Raw genomic sequence first — 19,509 nt, 5'->3', positions numbered from 1 at the left:
GTTTTAATTTTTTAACCTTTATCAATTTTTATTGAAAGGTTTTTCATCCAGAACACTAATGTTTGCTTGCAATGGCAGATTTATAAAGTGGTAGAGAGTTTTCAATTTTCCCCAGTTCTACATTTAGCTAAAGATTGGATTCCTTTCTTTCCCTTCCCATATTCTGTTTCTCCATCTTATAATGAATATAACGAAGTACCATCATGAGTGAAGAATTCATAAATCCAATCAGAGTCAAAGAAACTAAATCTGATTTCAGTCTCCGTTGGCTCTATATAATCAGTACTGTATTCATCGTCATAGTCATCAGCAGGGTCTGCAGATATATCAGAAAAAAAACAGACTATAACATGTATGAAAAGTAGCATTTCAAAGTTGTTTAGTGTAGCAAATATGTATTGATCTAGTGAAATTAAACTAGACAACATTATAGAATAAAAATTGTGATTATCAGCACATTCCTATTCCTTTGCGTAATGTACTGCAGAAAACAAAACAGCATGGGGGCATATTTTGAGCCCTTAGAAGGAAGATGGGATATAAATATAATAAATAAATAACTTCAACCAAGAAATGAAATGTCAAATAACTATAATCTCTGAAGATGTGGTCTGGATCATTAATTGATCGTTAATTCTTTTTCACAACAGTTTTTAGAAAGAGTTGAAATCTTAGGCAATGACTTGGCATAGATTGTTTCATGCTGTATAATATTTTGAAGGTATGGTTGCAATCCTATTATATATTTACAAAAAAAAATTATACAGTACTGTAAAAGGCATGAGCCTAATATGCTGTACTCCTTGAATAACTAGTCATATTGTTACGGAAGTTGTATTTAATTATTGTCTTTGCAGATAGATGAAAAATCTGATATTATACAACAAGATAAATAACAAAAACTTTAATGCACCAGCTTCCTTGCTGGAATATTTTGTATTCATATTTTGAATTGTGATTCTCTTTTAATCAGTCTTGTGTGCTCATTGAAGCTCACATTATATTATGGACAGAATAGTAAACTGGATTGTCCAATAGAAAAAAATATTATTGATGAAGAATGTGCATGGTTTTCATTTCAACTTGAGAATAGTTCTTGGTGTTAAGTTCATGTGAATGTATACATCTTCTCCCACACACATATATAGGCATTAGATGCATTTGCCAATTGATCTTCAAAACCTTTGTTACTATATCTCAGATATAAAAAAAAACTTGTACAGAAAAAACTCATAATGACATTTCACCACATATGGGAAAATGTTTAAAATTTCTTTTAAAAACTTAGATTAGTATATATTTTTGTAGGAATAATACATAGTCTATTTTGGGAAGTAGTCTGTATTCTAAACATAGTCAATGACAAATATTTTGTTTATTGTTGCACTTCAGGACTGTATCTCAACTTTTAATCCAAACTGGCATTGTTCAAAACCTTTTATAGGACAGTTTATTTTTCCCCTTGATATCTATGGACTACTCCTATATAATACTGTGATGTGCTTGCAACATTTGTTAGGTCTTCGAGGTAGGAGAAATGCCTTGTTAAAAGTAAATAGAGTGCTTCAAAATCCCGATTCCATTCAGAGCGCTGCTGGAATCATTTCATCACAATCAAACTAGTACTGGATAAAGTACAGGTAATTATTCTGGTGTTAGTAGCCGTATAAGAGAAGGGACATATTCATGAACAAAGGAAACAAGTAGGAGATTCTTCTTAACTTTGATCATGGTGCCACATTTCCAGTGCACAGAAACAGATCTTTGTTCATAGCAATGGCTCTCAGGATACCCATTGACAAATAGCTTTCTGAATAGCAAAGTAAAGATGGGACACAGTTCTTTCCATAGACTTTTCACAGAAGTAGTTGATTAAGATGGGTCATCCGCTCTTTCCGGCAGGTGTCAGTGTAGTTTGTTGGAACCACTGGTGAGTTTCAAAGAGCAGGTATGGTAATGAGGAGAGTGAAAATGCATACAGGGATACTTTTAAAAGCTCTCCCCTAGGGCTGGGCCGATGGCCTGGTGAACAATGTGTCGCCTTGAACTGCTTATCAACGGCATTATCTTAGTTTTCTCAACTCATTCATTCGATTGCTGCCTTTATCTTTGTTCTTCCTTTGCTTCTGATGAAAAACACTTTTTTGTACAATGAATGCTTTATATTCCATATTAAAATAGAAACTTCTTTTTTCTATGGACCAAAACTGGTTCCTTGACGGTAAAAAAAAAGTTTCACCTCATTTATCGTTATGTCAAGTCAAGACTTCTTTTATTCACTCATTATTTCTCAAGAGCCAAGTCTTTGCAATATGAAAGTGCTGCAGGACTGCACACCAGGCTGAGGGATAAGAAACTCATTCCAAGATAGGGCCATTGTCTCCACGGAGCAAATAAAGTTTAATGCAAGGTAATGAAAAAGGAAAGGAGTTCATATTTCAACCTGACAGTATGTGGGATTATTTTGCAAAAGTTAGAATGTCTCTGTTTATTTATTAAACTTTGTAGTACTAAAGGTGTCTTTGGCTTTTTATGTACTTTTCCCACTTCTGTGTCAAATACTGTATAAAAGGAATAAAGAGTTTCCCCCCCTTTTTCTAAACAATAGAATCCATTTTGGTTGTATGGGAACCATCTTTATAGTTTCTCAATACTCCATCATGCCCATGGATGTCTTCTTATGATTATGGTTAGCTCAGCTTGTTCATTGTTCCTAATCAAGTATTAGGAATCAGGTGACATTATGTGATCTATTCAAAACATCTCTTTCAAGATAGCTTGCATGTGTTATTCCTTTTGCTATTGATGCTCATTTTTATGACCATTTTTTAGTCATTTGATTTAGACTTTTTAGACTTTTTTCAAAGCCTGTTTAGGACAAAATGTCTGCTATGTTTGCTCCAGCATTTATGTGGAAATAATAGAAGTTGGATTGTTATACTGTCCTACCTGATCATAACTGATCAGTTATACAATCTTCATCAACCACTTGGTATACGGATGTGTACATGATTATAAATTTGACCCTATATGCAATATCTATCTTGATTAAAGGATTGATCATATGCAGCATTATACTTTTTCAAGATTTGGCAACATAAAAAAGGAATCATCTAGTGTGAAAAATAAAACTAACCTCTGTGTCTATTATACAAATCTTTGTAAAGTACAACTAGTAATTTAATCATCATATCCATGCAATACTTTCTTCCAGAACATGTTTTGTAGAATGATAAAAATTACTTCCATATCTATTAGAAGAGTAGCCAAACCCAAAGCTTACCATGCATTCTCAGGTGCCATATGGAATGATTGCAAAAATATCTAGTTGGCAGTCATAAAATTTCTATCAACTCTGAATCCAAGTGAAGATTAAACATCAGTAGGGATTTTGCTGGCCAGAAATCCAGAAAAATCCTAATATAGGATTTATATAATATCATTATATCTACTTGCCATATTTCCTTCTTTATTTGAGAAAACTGTGACCTAAATATGAATGTATGTTGTTTCAAAATGGATTTTGCCTGGTATCTGATATTTCTAGCAACAGATAAGTTTAACTTCTTCATCGTTAGCTTTGAAAAGGCCATTTTCTAATATTTAGTACTAATAGCTTTTGATCACAGGTTTTTACTTTTTGCACATCTTGTGCTGCTATGATGGAAACTTTAAATTCAAAACTCAAAAAGATCCTTCCTTTTGAATTAATTATAGAATTAATCAGTCTATAATAGGAAGTGAACAAAATCTCATAATGAGTCCTGTTTCCCCCTCTCCCCATTGCTTATGATAAATTAACAACTACTTCAATATACAAGATCAACATATTCCTGAAATAGGTTCTGCGGTAGGTATTGGGCATGATTTCTAACCAAAAGTGGCTCTGGCTGGAGGTTTAATTTTCCATATGAAATTACACAAGTCATCATACTGGAAACAAAGACTTGCTTATCTACTTAAAGGCAAGTGTGAGTTAAGGTTCTTGTGCTATAAAATTAAAGCTATAAGCCAACTGTTCATAGCCATATTTTATCACTGTAAATATTATGAAGTATTTGTCACAAAGAACACATTAAAAAGCGCAGAGTTTACCAGGTTGTTGGCTGAACAATGATGATATAATCCTAGAATGCTGAAATGAGAGAGAGAAATATGAGAGTTAGTAATGTAATAAGATGTAATAGTAATGTATTAAGACTTACTAATAAGACAAATCAAATATAAATGCTATCTGTCAACCAAGAGCCAATGGTAGCCCAGTGGTTAGAATGCAGTGTTGCTCACTAATTCTGCATTTCCATTGCCAGGAGTTGAATTCTGACTGGCTCAATGTTGATTCATCCTTTCATCCTTCCGAGGTTAGTAAAATGCAAACCCAAATTGTTGGGGGCAATATGCTGACTCTATAAACCACTTAGAGAGGGCTTTAAAGCACTATGAAGCAGTATATAAGTCTAAGTGCTATTGCTATTAATAAAGCAGTCCCTTAAAAAAAAATCAGTTTCGATACTCCCAATCCCCTTTAAAATAAATGCACAGTATAGTTAAAAATAATATATATTTCAACTAGCAACAATAATGTCATATTTAGTTAAGTCTTTTATAAACTACTTTTTCCCATTGACTGCAAATATTTTAATTAGGCATGTAAATGTACACTTTCAGCACAGGGTTGAGATTAAACAACATTATGTTTATTAGGTTACCTCTATTTAGTTGTTTACATTTGGCTATTAAACTGTGAACTATTGTATTGGGTGACATTTTTAAACTACTGCCGTGACTTTCATATTTGTGTTACACTTTGGTAATATCATATTGTTATTATTATTAGAAAGCAGCATGATGTTGTACAATCATTTTGAATTATGGGAATAAACAAAAGGGTTCTGTCAGAAATAACTCTATAATACATTGCCACTTTTCTTGTTTTTTATTTTGGACAGATCCACAATTCTGCTTGCTTCATATCCTGGACAGGTTACTCAGTGTTTCTTGAGTGCAGGAATAGAGGGACATAATCTGGTACCCATTCTTAACAGAGTGTCAACAGTCACTTTGTCTCAGCTCATCTCATTTTACAGGTTGTTGTGGGGAACATGGAAGAGGAAAGAATATTAGATATGTCACCATTTTGAATTACTTATAAAATAATAAGGCAGAATAAAAATCAAATAATAAACAAACAATCAAACAAATGAATAAATGAATAAATTCTGGGGAACCTATGTTCTCCGGTGGTTGGCAGGTACCTTCTTAAAAAATAGGAAGGAATCAATTGTTCTCTTTGCTTTACTGTAATCATTAGGGTTCACAGCAATGATGGTTAGAAAAAAGGGTAGAAAAAAGTAAGTTTGCCTTAGCATCAATTGACGGAATCTTGGAGGAGTGTGAGGAGTGTGTGAAGGCACCCATGTGTTTAAACATCTTTGAAATTAAAGGAAAAGAATGTGGATCAGTAGAGAGTGAAAAGGGTCTGGAAGACTCCTCACACATCAAGGCTTCCCTTCTCTGCATAGGTTGGAAGACCAAGAACCATGAAAACTACCAGTTGAGTCCCAGTGGCAGTCCAGACTGAGTCTGCTGAACCACTCAAATCTGAACTGGAATTTTACAAGTCTGCTTCAGGAATAGCCAGGATCAGCAAAGAAGAGAAGTTGCTTAAACTGTTGTGCAAATTATCCCTAAAGTGGCTAAATACACTAAACTGATAATTAGGAGCAGATTTGGTGGAATTTCAAGGTTACAGAAGTAAAATGAAAATCTAATAAAGCAAATATATTTCAGCCATGTGTCTTGAATGCTCATTATTGTACCATTTTTTTTTGCAGGAAGTATATTGTTCAGAATATATTGATTAATTGTGTGCCAGCAAGTTAGTGTTAACTATTAGCAATTTCATGGATAGATTTTCTCTATGATAATCTATACCTAATCTGGTATTTCAGGTCTTCTAACAGCATACCCATTGTCTCTGTAAATGGGTGTATCTCACTTGCTGATGATCAGCTTTTTCTTCTCTTTCAGAATATATGCCAGTGGTATATTGTCATTGGTGAAGTTAAGATCCATTAATTTTGAATTTTCCCCCCTGAATCTCAGTGATCTCCACTGATTTGTTTCCTGGCACCATCTGTAATGTTTAATATGCGAGGAACACATAGAGATTGAAATTAATTATTGGATTAACATAATTCAGGGGAATCTAATTCCGCTGTATACTCAATGTACTCAGAGTATATTGTGAGCCATTGTCGACTCTATTGCAGAGATGTGCAAAGAACATCTTGATGCATGCAAAGTGTTTCCTTGGTGATCCCTATGAAAATGCTTCTGTCTTTAGGAGATAGCCTTCAGATGAGCTTGCCAAGCTTTCCAGAGGATGCAGCTGCTTTAAAGCTTAAAAGAGAGATGCTTTGCTTGCGCCGGCACACTTTATAAAAGATTCTTATCTAATGCTTTGCACAGTCATATTAAATAGGTACAAAAGCAGATATAAGCATGAAAATAAAAACCTGCTGCCTTTTATTCTGTTCTCCATTCTTTAGGCTGCGATATTCTACATTGCCAGAAGATGGAGGGCTTGACTTAGTAAGGGAGTGCCACAATATGCAGTGATATTTCTTTCACACTGGTTCCTGATGGTCAAGAATGAAAAGATGGATTAAAAAGCTAACTTTGCTAATTGTGGATGAGAAGCAGAAACACTTTTTGCCTTAGGAAATATTTTCAGAGTCGTCTCTTAATAAAATAATTTTAAAATCAATGGCAAAACCTGTTATAGCAAATGTAAATTAGTCATATTTGTGGATGAAACCAGTCTATTTTGTAATAAACATAATTCTGTTTCATAAAAGGCCATAAATGGAGTAGCAGTGCCTCATGGAAGTGTCGAGCTTAGAAGGAATGAGGCTACTGGCTGGAATCATAGACGAGAAAAATGGCAACTTCCGTTGCTTGGAAAACTTGAAATTTTAGCTAATTTGAATGAGCTATGTCTTTGTGTTAAATAGATAAGTTTTCCTGAATACTTATTCCATAAATACTTATTCAATTTGTGGAAGAGAATTTGCTTTACAACTTATTTCAAAAGATAAGAGAATTTCAGAAATTTCTCATAGATGAATCGTGAGTTGCTGGAACTGGTTTAGTGATAAGGTGAAGATTCAATTTCTGAGGCACAGTCACATCTGCAGCTATTTACACTTTCTTTGGCTTTCCAGATTTCAATTATCCTTTCTTGCAGTAATATTATTCAAGTTTACAATTACAGAGTAAAAAAATAATAATGATGCAAACTAAAGCAAATACAAAAGAGTAAAATGACAGAAAAGATATAAAAGTCCAAAAAGGGGGGAAATCTTATATATTTTAAAAAAGAAAAAAAATGATATCTATAAAAATAATTTCCCCTTTCATCATGACCATTATCACCTTTTCTTAAACTACAACAAACCCACCCCATCTAATCCTTATTTATAAACAGATTCTAAAAACTTTAACATTTAAATCTAGTCAACAAAAGTCCATTAAGAGTTACTGAAAATAATAATCTATATATTTTAATTTTAATCAAATAAACTCTTTATATTCCTTTGTTTTATTTTGACAATCTTGATTTTTATTACTTTTTAATAGCGTACAGGACTTGATCCCCCCCCCCGTTGCCTCCATATTTCTTCTCAGAAAGTCTTTAAAACTTTAACACATCTCTTTTGTAAATGCAAAATGAAAAAAATGTCCAAGTCACTCTTCTGGTTTGTTATTTGTATCTCTTTTAATTGTTAAGACATCTGGTTTCACCTGTATATCCAGTATAACATCTTTATCTATATCATTCTTTTAATCTGTAATTTTTAAATCCACATTCCAGTCAGCCTCAGAAGCAGTCTTGTTAATAACAGACAATCTTAAAAGTAAATTCTGAGTAAATTAGTCCGAAATATTCTTAAATTTGATCCATTAGAATAATTTGTTGCATTCTTTTATTAGTGGGTCTCTTTTCCTTTAATTATAATCTTTTAATTTTTTCTGCTTTCCTGTAGTGTTCAACTTTTAAAGTTCCATCTTGTAACTTATTTTTCTGATCAACATTTTTCCAGAGGAAGATTTCTTATACTTGATTTCAAAATGTTTATTTTTTTTTCAAACAGCTATATCTTCTTTCAGGAAAGCTTCTTGGAATTAATTTCAAAATCTTATTTCAAATTCTGGTCCTTAGTTTGTAACTTTCCAAAGTCAATGTTTTTATTATTTATTTATTTATTTATTTATTTATTTATTTATTTATTTTATTAGTCATATTTCTATGCTGCTCATTCTCCAAGGACTCTGGGCAGCTTACACCAAAGACAGTATACTAAATAGCATATTACCCCTAACAATCTGCGTCCTCATTTTACCCACTTCGGAAGGATGGAAGGCTGAGTCAACCTTGAGCCGGTGAGATTTGATCTGCTGATCTGCTGAACTAGCAGTCAGCTGAAGTAGCTGCAGTACTGCACTCTAACCACTGCGCCACCTCAGCTCTCAGTTTTAATCACCTTTTGCTTTTATAAAAAAAAATGTTTTTTAAATCCTTAAATCCTCTTTCACTGAGGATTGAAGGAGACTTACCCAATGGAGTAAAACTTGCCAATCTACAGGTTCTTAATATCCAACAAACAGTGAACAAACAATTTCTAAAGGATATTAAGAAATGAAATATATGATCCAGGGTCCTTTTTGAAGGCTCAAAAGCATGGCTTAGTTAAAGGTAACATTTCCCATGGCTCTCAGCTCTCTAAACCACTGGAGACCCTGTTTTATGGTTTCTTCATGGGAAGCTATTCTCTGTGCTGTGTGTGGACAATCCTGAGTCCTTTCCTTATCTGGAGAGGAAATTCAAGAAGCCGGTCCATTTGCCAACTTGTTATTTTATCATGCTTATCAACTCCAGTCACTATGGAGCTATCTTCAGGACCCCACAGCTTCCCTGAAAATTTTTTCCCACACTTTAATTATCCAAAGAAAATATTATAAGGAAACTAGTTGTCTCTTTTCAGGGATAAATCCTATTCTTGAAAAATTGTTGGAGAATGTTTGCTACCCCTGAAAAACTGAAAACAACTAATGTTCAGACTACAAATTTCTGGAAAATTTCAAAAGTATGCTGAGTTCTTGGTCTAACAGTAGAGCTATGCAAAGCATTTGAAAGCACTGAATTACAAAAAATGTTAGCAGCTGTGTGCTCTCATTTTCGTGTATGCATGTATTTATGTATGTGAACACATGTGCCCATGTGTGGACAGACCATATTTCTTCTGGGAGTGCCAATGTAACTAAGCATTGAGCAATTGTATGCATACATAGATAACAAGGGACAGTCTTCAAAGCTGTAGCATCAACTTTCTAAAGGGTGTGTCAGTTTTAATGCTTTGATGAGAAGTGATTCACTTGTACTAGCACACATTACGAACTATCTTTTTTTAATGCTTTCTACTGCCCTCCCAAACATTCTTGAGTATTCATGATATGAATAGGGATAGCTCTGCAGACAAGGCACTGTAATTTAACACCAGCTGTCTGCAATTTTTTTTTTAATAAAAAAGTTTTTATTTTCTGATCAAACAAGTATACAATATAAACAATCATTCATACTATCATCAGAAAAAAAGGAAAAAAAATCAATTTGGTAAACTCAATCTTCAACCCCTCCTCACCACCCCCCACCCCCGACTTCCCAGAACAAAAACAGGGCATAGATTTCACCAAACATTCGCTAAAATAAACTAGCTAACTGCAAGATTTAATAACTCCCAAGACCCCTTAACTCCCCTTTTACAATTTCATCAACCTCCCTTTATATAAACACAAAATAACATGTAATCCAATAACTCTAAGAATTTTAAAACCATTAACAAATCTTAAACATTCAAACCTAAAAACATTTTTCCCCCTCCTACTTTTCTCAAAGTTCAGATATTTTGAAATCTCATAACAAAAAATAAACCTTAGATATTCACTAATTAAATTTCTACATTTTTATAATTAACCATTAGTACATTAACTAGAAAACCAAAAAAGATTAATCAACCATTAATACATCATATTTAAAAATCAATATTCAACTTTATACTTAAAGATTAATCAACCATTAATACATCATATTTAAAAATCAATATTCAACTTTATACTTTTTCCCCCTCAGTAGTTATAACACCTAAAACATAATCAATTTAAACCATGAATAGAACAACTGCAAAGCCAAAAAAAAAAAATAATCTTCCATTCTTGGTTTCTTATTTTAAAACCTCATAACAAAAAATAAACCTTAGATATTCACTAATTAAATTTCTACATTTTTTAAGTTTCTAAATTTCCCCCCTTCATTATTCCTCCCTCCAATTTTTAAAATTTAAAAGATAATCAACAACATAATTAACCATTAATACATGAACTAAAAAACCAAAAAGGATTAATCAACCATTAGTACATCATATTTAAAAATCAATATTTAACTTTATACTTTTTCCCCCCTCAGTAGTTATAATACCTACAACATAATCATTTTTAACCATGAGTAGAACAACTACAAAGCCAAAAGAAAAGATTAATCTTCCATTCTTGCTTTCTTTTTATATTTTTTCCAATCTTTCTGCATCCCTCCTACTTCTATTTTGAGGAGGTTTTTCATTTTAATTTGAGGTTGATATAACTGCAAAAATTGTCCCCTTTTTAAAAAAGTTTCCTCTGATTTAGAGCCCCCAAATCGCCTCTTCATGCTTATATAAATCAGTTCATTCCTTCGTCTGTAAAACCAAAGTTTGTCAAGAGTTTGTGAAGAAAAGTTCAATTGTTTCTTTTCTATTAAATGTATAGATGCCCCTGACAAGTCTCCTTCATCTTCTGAAACTTCGAAAGTCTGGTCATTTACTACTTTTTTCCAAACCAAGTCATAATTTTGAAGGATTCTATCAATTTTTCCGAAAAGAGCAGAGAGTAAGCTCGAAAATTCTTGAGAAAATTCTTCCACCCTCTCTGCTGCAATATCTCCTGAGTTGTCATCATGTTCCGTAGTTGTTTTAATTTCCTCAGTCATTTCTGTTGTTATCCCTTTAAGAATTGCTATTTGGTTACTTATAGCTGCAGTATGATTATTCATGGCTTCTTTTATAAATTCTGTAAGTTCTGCATCAAAATCCTTACAACTCTGTAAATCAGACAACTGTTTCGTTTCTGACACCTCCAAATAGCATCCAGCACTTTCAAGATCTCCTTTCTTAGAAGCCATTTTATTTTAAAGAAATTTTCTTTCTTCCCACAACCATAAAATCATAAAGTCAGAGCCATCCTTTTGAGCAGCATTCAGCAATTTCTTTATAAACAATCTTTTCCCAAACAGCTCTTCAAAATCTATTCCAGCAACTTAAAGCCAGTCTCTGAGCACGAGTCTATTAGCAAAAACTTTTTCTAACTTTCCCTTTTAAAATCGCAACAAAGAAACGCCATCTTAACTTCCAGCTCAGAAAATCCAATTAGAAACATTGTATCCCCGGAGTTAAGTGTTATACTTGCAAAAAGCTTGTCCTCCTGCTTCTGTTCCGCCTGCTTTTTTGAAATCATTTAATCTTCTGTTTGACAGCAGAAATTGGACGCAACACCTAGCTCTGTAAAAAAAAAACAGAGTCCCCCCGGATCCGGAGCTTCAGTGGGCTGAACGGGGAGCTCTCACCCTCCTAACCCCTGGAATTAATCCAGGGGTTTTCAGGGAGCTCTACCCTCACCCACCTGCTCTCCTCCCCTTCTTTTCCCGAAGGGGAGATTTTCAAGCCGTTTGACAGCTGATTAACGCTGTCAGAACGGCTCAACGGAATCACGGGGGCGGCGGTCTAAAAAGACCGTCAATGGTGCTGCGGAGCCAACCCGGAAGTCTGCAATTAAAGTAAGTTCGAATCTTGCCAGGCTCAAGGTTGACTCAGCCTTCCATCCTTTCTAAGGTAGGTAAATTGAGGACCCAGTTTGTGGGGGCAATAAGCTGACTTTGTATAAAATATACAAAAGTATGAAGGCTATTGCTTAACGCACTGTAAGCCGCCCTGAGTCTCCGGAGAAGGGCGGCATATAAATCAAATTAAAAATATATATATATGCCCAAGACAATACACTGAAGGTATTATCAAGAGTGACTAACAATAATGATAACCATTAGAACAAATACTATTATTTTTTTACAGGGCAGCCAGGGAACACTGTTGTGCCAAAATCAGCAAAATTTCTTACAACATCTTAGAGACTTTGTTACTAAATGAGCCAGTGGTGGGTTTCTATGGTTGGCCCCAGTTCGAGCAAACTGGTAGTGGCTGTGGCGGGAGGCTCCGCCCACCCACCCGGACATCATCACTGATGCTCTGTGCATGCGCAGAAGCGCCACAGGCGAGGGAAGCAAGCACACGCACGCGTGTGCTGACAGTTCCAAACCAGTAGCGAAGGTAAGTGGAACCCACTACAGGAATGAGCTAAGGTATTGATTTAGGTTATGATTTCCAATTGAAAATCCATAGCACACTAGTCAAACTTGTAGTTTAGAAATAGAGGACTATTCTTTTAGGTGCAATTGCATTGTTTTGGAGCATGGATTATCTGGAACACTTACAATGAAAACTTTGCAGTGTAGAAATTGGCCCATGCATGTCTGCTTTTTGCTACCCAATTTTTACTGAAGTGCAATTATATATAATTATGTTAGTTTGGCTGTTTTGAAATTATAACTACTTTTGTTCTAACAAAACTATACTACAGAAATAAAATATGATTTGTGGAATCTACCTCTACCTCTACCCTACCAAAACAGGAAAACAAACTAATAACTTTCTTCTAATTGTTATCAAAACATTGAAAAAATAACCTAAAATATTGGAAGACAGAAAATAACTGGAAGTGGCAACCTTATACTTAATACGTTGTTTAGAAATAACCCATATTTGTTCATCTGTATCTATTATACATGCAAATAAATGCATCAATAACTTTATGTACATAAATTTGTGTTGTCAGAAAATACTTGAAAATGAAACGATTAGAGGAGACAATATTAAATAATTTATCTGTTGATCTTTTGGTTTCACTCTGCTGCTTATAGCACCAGTGAATTAAAATAGCAACTCTACATATAAATAATTGCATCACAGATCTATATATTTTTAAATAGATTCATTCTCCCTAATAGAGGCATATTTGTAAGATTTCCCAAGCCTAGAATTTCTGGATTCAGACCTGAGCAGCATAAGTATCCCTTAAGCCTCCAGATGAAGCAGGAGATAAGGCAGATGCAGTTTCTTCAATCAGTATTCTCCCCAGCCCTTTTTTCCCCCCTTGCTGTAGTTGATCAGAAATCCTGATATACCCCATAGCAAGAAGATTTATAAGAGAGTGGAAATAGTAGAAGAAAATTGCAACTTCTCTTGAATTGTTGAATTAAGAGATCTAAGGATTTATAAACATCTTTGGAAAAAAAATCTAGGCGTGAAAATCCAGTGCATGTGAAAACCACTAGGTTATGGAAATACTAATCTAAATGCAACCAGGAGCCACATAACATGACCCCAGTTTCTTAACAATCACTCCTAACCCTACTGATAGGATCAAGAAGGGATTAATCTTCAATTTGTTTTGGCCTGGAGTTCAAATGATGCTTCCCCATCTTTTTTCCACAATTTGCTACCTACATAGATGCACATTTTTTTTTGTTTGATGTTTTTTCAAAGAAGTTTCCTTTGCCTGGCTGCAATTCTGGTTATGCAGCCATAAAGCTTTTTGTTTGCAATTTTTCATTTCAATCCCTTAGAATTTCAAGCATTCTCTTTCTTCTGATGTGCCACAAGTTTAAGGTTTAGTGATTTCCTCCCCTCAAATATGAAGAAGAGAATTAAATTTTTAAAAAGGCTATAGACGTTTGAGCCAAAGTGAAATGAGTTCAATATTCCTATGAGTAAATCACTGGTAAATCTGAAATTCTGTCTCATGCAACAGTCTGAAGTTCTCCATTTATCTCATGTGATAGTGAGAACACACACACTTGGTTTCTTCTTCAGAATAGATCTGATTTCGAGACAGGAACAACAAAACCTCTTCAGTCAGTTTCACAAGGCAGACCTTCCTATGAGTCTGACACAAGATTTTTGCATTATCAAACATTTTGCTATCTGTGCTGAGAACGCAGGCTACATAGCTCAAGTTAAAGCTTACGGAAACCCATTAAGAAGACACTTAGCTGTAAGAGAACTCTCATGCTTCAGGGCATATGCTGAATGCCTTCAGGGGTCAGAAAGGAATTTCCCCTCTATAAGAGATCAGTTCAACATTTGGTAATGTATCTAGCTAAGACATTTTGCAATCCTGTAGCTTCAGGCACACCCTTGCCTGTCCTGTAAAAAAGAGCATATGGGGTTCCCTTGATCAATGAATAATGCTGAATTGGCAACTTGCTTCTTCTCTCTGGAGGCTGAAGGTTACAATGCAACACAACAAAAGTTGTACACAACAGGTGATTGAAGCTCATGCAAGTTTTTTTAAAAAATAATAATTTCAACTTTAATATATTATTTAATACGTGCCTATATCCAATTATGATATAGTTCCAATCAAATATATGTCTTTAATTCAGGTCCAACTTCTTATTAAAATTGAGTGAAGCCGAGGATACATCTACATATTCTTCCTAATTTATATCAATGATACCTCATTTTTATTTGTTTAAAGTCACATTTCCGTGATGTAACCTTTATTAGAGGAAGCTTCTGGATTTATATTAAATACTGAATGTTAAATGTATGCATTGTCCCATCATAAAAAGTACATATTTGATTTCACTCTCTATCATTTCTAGCCACAGGTTCATTCTCTCCTATTTTTGCATCTATTCATATTTTTTAAAGATGTGCCAAGAAAAATATGTTTGTCAGATTAATACAATCTAACAATATATTTTGTGTAGTTTTGTATGTTTGAAAAAACAGACCATTTGCAATACATAGTCCGTGCATATATTGTACATTACATAATACATACATATATTGTACATACATGTTCAATTTTTCCAATAAATATTTTTCATTATGATGCTCCATAACATATGGTATTTCTCTTAATGCATACATTTTGTACACACTTTGAAGAACTGCAGTACAAAATGAGGAATTCATTTACAGTCTTGTGGACCTCCAGATACTGGTACAAAAAGGAGGGTGGGTATGATTTCCATATAAGTAAGTAGTGGCCATCATGGAATCTGTATAATTATATTGTATTATATTATTTATGGCTACTGTATATTTCTATCCTCTTGGGAGTTCATGGCAGTACATATAAAATGAATGTCTCCCCTTATTTTAGTTTTACAAAAGAAATCCAAACCCTTGTGAGGTGGAAATTTTCAGTTGTCTCCCCTGGGAACTAATTGCTACTTGAATTTGCAGAATATATAAGGCATGGCTCAAGGGAGGAAGTGACAATGCTTAGGTATTGCCTTGCTCTTTTTATTGCAGACTTCTGTTTGCAACTTACAGCTTCCGTTTTAGAGACTGTTCCAAGTAGGGCCAAAAATTATAACTTCATTTCCTTTCATCTAATCATTAACTGAACAGAACAAAGATGGTTGCAAAATCTGGAAGGAGAGACTGCTATATTTGATGAAAGAAAAATGATGGTGTACTATAATTTGTGCTTATTAGTTAATAGTTAAATAATAATTAATGTAAGGAATATATACTAAAATATATGTGCTACTTTTTTCCCTTTTATTTTGTATCTTTGATACATTATTTTAAGAGGTATTTAAGAGTATTGATTAATGGACTGATGTCTGCAGTTGTAATCTATTTCAACCATTATACAAAACAGAGAGGTCTAATGTTGTTGTATTTACCCTCCTGAACATGGGTAGTACAATGTATTCAGGACGGTAAGTATAACAACATTAGACCTCTCAACATATACAAAGTACAAATACACAAACATGCATACAAACCACAGTTTATTAAAATCTGAATATTTGAATTGGCAATTCAATTCACTCCAATTTTGGAGTGAAACATTAGAGGCAAATTATTTATTATTCTTATTCTTATTCTTATTTTCTTCTTCTTCTTCTTATTAATTTATTTGATTTTTATACCGCCCTTCTCCAACAGGACTCAGGGCGATGAACAGCCGAGATAAAACATAACATATAAAATTTAAAAAACAGTTTAAAAGACATTAAATAATTTTGGCCCACAATTTAAAACAACCCAGTTAAAACCAATTTCAAATTAAAACCGAAAGGATGGGATCAAGCCAGACCGGCTAGATGAAATAAATGAGTTTTCAGGGCCCAACGAAAAGTCCGAAGGTCTGGTATCGTGCGTATCTCTGGGGGTAGATCGTTCCAAAGGGCAGGTGCCACCTGGGGTCGCCAGCCGACATTGTCTGGCCGACGGCACCCTGAGGAGGCCTTCTCTGTGCGAGCATATTGACCGGTGGGAGGCTATTGGTGGCAGAAGGCGGTCTCGTAAATACCCCGGCCCTAAGCCATGGAGTGCTTTAAAGGTGGTCACCAACACCTTGAAGTGCACCCAGAAGACCATCGGAAGCCAGTGCAGCTCGCGCAGGAGAGGTGTCACATGGGAGCGCCCCGTTGCTCCCATAATCCCCTGCGCGGCCACATTCTGGACCAACTGGAGCTTCCGGGTGCACCCCAAGGGGAGCCCCATGTAGACAGCATTGCAGTAGTCCAGGCGGGGAGTAACGAGTGCCTGAGTGACTGTGTGTAGGGAGTCCCGATCCAGAAAGGGATGCAACTGGCATATCAGGTGAACCTGATAAAAAGCCCCCCTGGCCACGGCTGTCATATGCTCTTCTAAAGACAGCCGTGCATCCAGGAGGACACCCAAGTTGCGAGCCCTCTCTGTGGGGGCCAGTGATTCGCCCCCAATAGCCAGCGATGGCACCAGCTGGCTATATCAGGACGCCGGAAGCCACAGCCACTCGGTCTTGGAAGGGTTGAGTCGGAGCCTGTTTCTCCCCATCTAGGCCTGCACGGCCTCCAGGCTCCAGGACATCACTTCAAGGGCATCGTTGGGGTGGCCTGGGGTGGAGATGTACAGCTGAGTATCATCAGCGTACTGATGGAACTCCACCCCAAAGCCACGGATGATCTCACCCAGCGGCTTTACATAAATGTTGAACAGAAGGGGTGAGAGGACCGACCCCTGAGGCACCCCACAAACAAGGCGCCTTGGGGTTGACCGCTGCCCCCCTGCCAACACAGATTGTGATCGGTCAGAGAGGTAAGAGGAGAACCACCACAAACCGGTGCCCCCCATCCCCAACCCCTTCAACTGGTGCAACATGTACCATGGTCGATGGTATCAAAAGCCGCTGAGAGATCTAACAGGACCAGGATAGAGGAACAACCCCTATCCCGAGCCCTCCAGAGATCATCCACCAACGTGACCAATGCCATTTCCCTGCTGTACCCAGACCTGAAGCCGGACTGAAACGGATCTAGATAGACAGCTTTATCCAGGTACTGTGGAAGCTGCCGCGCCACCACACTCTCAACAACCTTCGCAATAAAATGAAGGTTGGAGACTGGACGATAGTTAGCCAAAACAGCCAGATCCAGAGAGGGCTTCTTGAGGAAGGCCTTACTACCACTTCTTTCAAGGCAGCCGGCAGGACACCCTCACTCAAAGAAGCATTAATAATCCTCTGGAGCCAGCTTCGTGTAACCTCCCAGGAAGCCAGCACCAACCAGGAGGAACATGGGTCCAATAAACATGTGGTCATTTTCAGCTGCCCAGAATCCTGTCCACGTCCTTGGGAGCCACAGGATCAAACTCCTCCCAGATAATACTCTCAAGACCTGCCTCAATCATCCCGTCTGGACTTACCCAGTCAGAGGTCAGGCCTTCCCGAATCTGAGTGATCTTATCATACAGATACTGCACAAAATCCTCAGCTTGACCCTGCAAGGGATCATCCCGCGCTCCCAGATGGAGGAGGGAGCGGGTCACCCTAAACAGGATGGCTGGGCGATTATCTGATGATGCAATAAGAGTGGCAAAATAGCTAGATTTTGCCATTTTTATCGCCACTAGGTAGGTCTTAATATGAGACCTCACCAGTGTTCGGTCGGATTCAGAATGGCTGGTCCTACAGCCACTCTCTAGGTGTCTTTTCTGGCTCTTCATCTCCCTCAGCTCCTTGGAGAACCAAGGAGCTAGTGTCAGGTTTCGATGCTATCTCAAAATAAATGAATTCCCAAACTGCCGATCTTTAAGGAAATTTTCTCTTTATTCAAGCACAGCAATCTGATCCTGACTCTTTCACGGTCAGTACTGACCTTTGCCCCCCAATCCCTCCCTTTCCGATCCCCAATTCTCCGCTTCTCATTGGCCATCTTCCAAGTCACTCTCCTGATTCCTTCTTCGTCAAATCACAGGAATGTCTTCCACCTCCCCATCTCCGAGGAGACAGGGATTTAATAAAGAGAGGCTTCTCTTTATTATATGTCAGTGCTGGGATGCTGACAGCTAGGTGAGTTCGGTGCCGGGTCAGAGGCCGCAAAGGCACGATGCGGTCCAAAGCCCTGGTGGCCGCACTGTCCCAGGCGGCCACCAGGTCTTCAGCCGAGTCATGAGCCAGAGCGTCAGGAAATGGCCCAAGCTCCATCTGGAACCTATCAGGATCCATCAGGCATCTGGGATGGAACCACCAAGTCGATCCTGCCTCCCTGCAGCGGGGTGTAGCGGTTAGAAAGTCAAGTTGAAGGAGTGAGTGGTCAGACCATGACAAGGGTTCAATGATTATATCCCCTGTATCAAGGCCACTCGACCATTGACCAGAGATAAAAACTAAGTCCAGAGTGTGCCTGCCCGTGTGAGTAGGGCCATGAATTAACTGAGTCAGGTCCATGGCCGTCATGGAAGCCATGAACTCCTGAGCCACCTCAGACATTTCACCGATGGATGGCAGGTTGAAATCCCCCATGACCAAAAGTCTGGGGATATCAACCGCCACCTCAGCTATGATGTTGAGCAGCTCAGGCAGGGCCGTTGCCATGTGGCAGGGAGCCAGGTACATGATCAACAAGCCCATCTGCACTGCATGGCCCCACTTCACAAGAAGGGACTCACATCCGGCTATCTGTGGAACAGTGGTCTCCTTCGGATCAAGATAATATAATCAGCTCACAGAACACTTGCTATTCTTTCTTCCGGGAGTTCTTTTAAGAAATTTTGATCAGTTCAATTATAACAAAAAAGAAATGCGTTATTAAAAATGTTCCTGCTTTTGCATTTCATCAATGCTTAAGAAAATAGTTTTTCTATATATTCTATTTTTTTAAAGATTTTTATTAATAATAATAAAAAAATACAAACAAACATAAATACATTAAGACAACATACAAAAAGAACAAACATCAATTCAGTCCCATGACTGACTCTTAGAAGTTACTACATCGGTGAGTTATTTTTGTATTTC

At 36.7% G+C, this 19,509-nt stretch overlaps 1 protein-coding gene across 2 annotated transcripts in view; it reads right to left on the bottom strand.

Moving 5' to 3' along the window:
- HABP2 (hyaluronan binding protein 2) overlaps window positions 1-19,509 on the bottom strand; it is a 36,752-nt gene that overhangs the window by 16,227 nt on the left and 1,016 nt on the right. The window contains exons 2-3 of one of the 2 annotated variants that reach the window (XM_070946102.1): window positions 4,096-4,135; window positions 200-316 (exon numbers count right to left, since the gene is read on the bottom strand). In XM_070946102.1, the coding sequence (XP_070802203.1) occupies window positions 200-316; window positions 4,096-4,135 (157 nt within the window). Of the gene's footprint in view, window positions 1-199; window positions 725-4,095; window positions 4,136-19,509 lie in introns of those variants that run through there. The other variant, XM_070946100.1, reaches the window with a different exon arrangement.

Source organism: Pituophis catenifer, unplaced genomic scaffold (genome assembly GCF_029215685.1).
Source record: "Pituophis catenifer annectens isolate HBS135680 unplaced genomic scaffold, rPitCat1.0.hap2 SCAF_6, whole genome shotgun sequence".
NCBI classification, from domain to species: domain Eukaryota; kingdom Metazoa; phylum Chordata; class Lepidosauria; order Squamata; family Colubridae; genus Pituophis; species Pituophis catenifer.
Note: the sequence above shows the minus strand (reverse complement) of the source record. Positions and strands in the feature narration are given on the sequence as shown.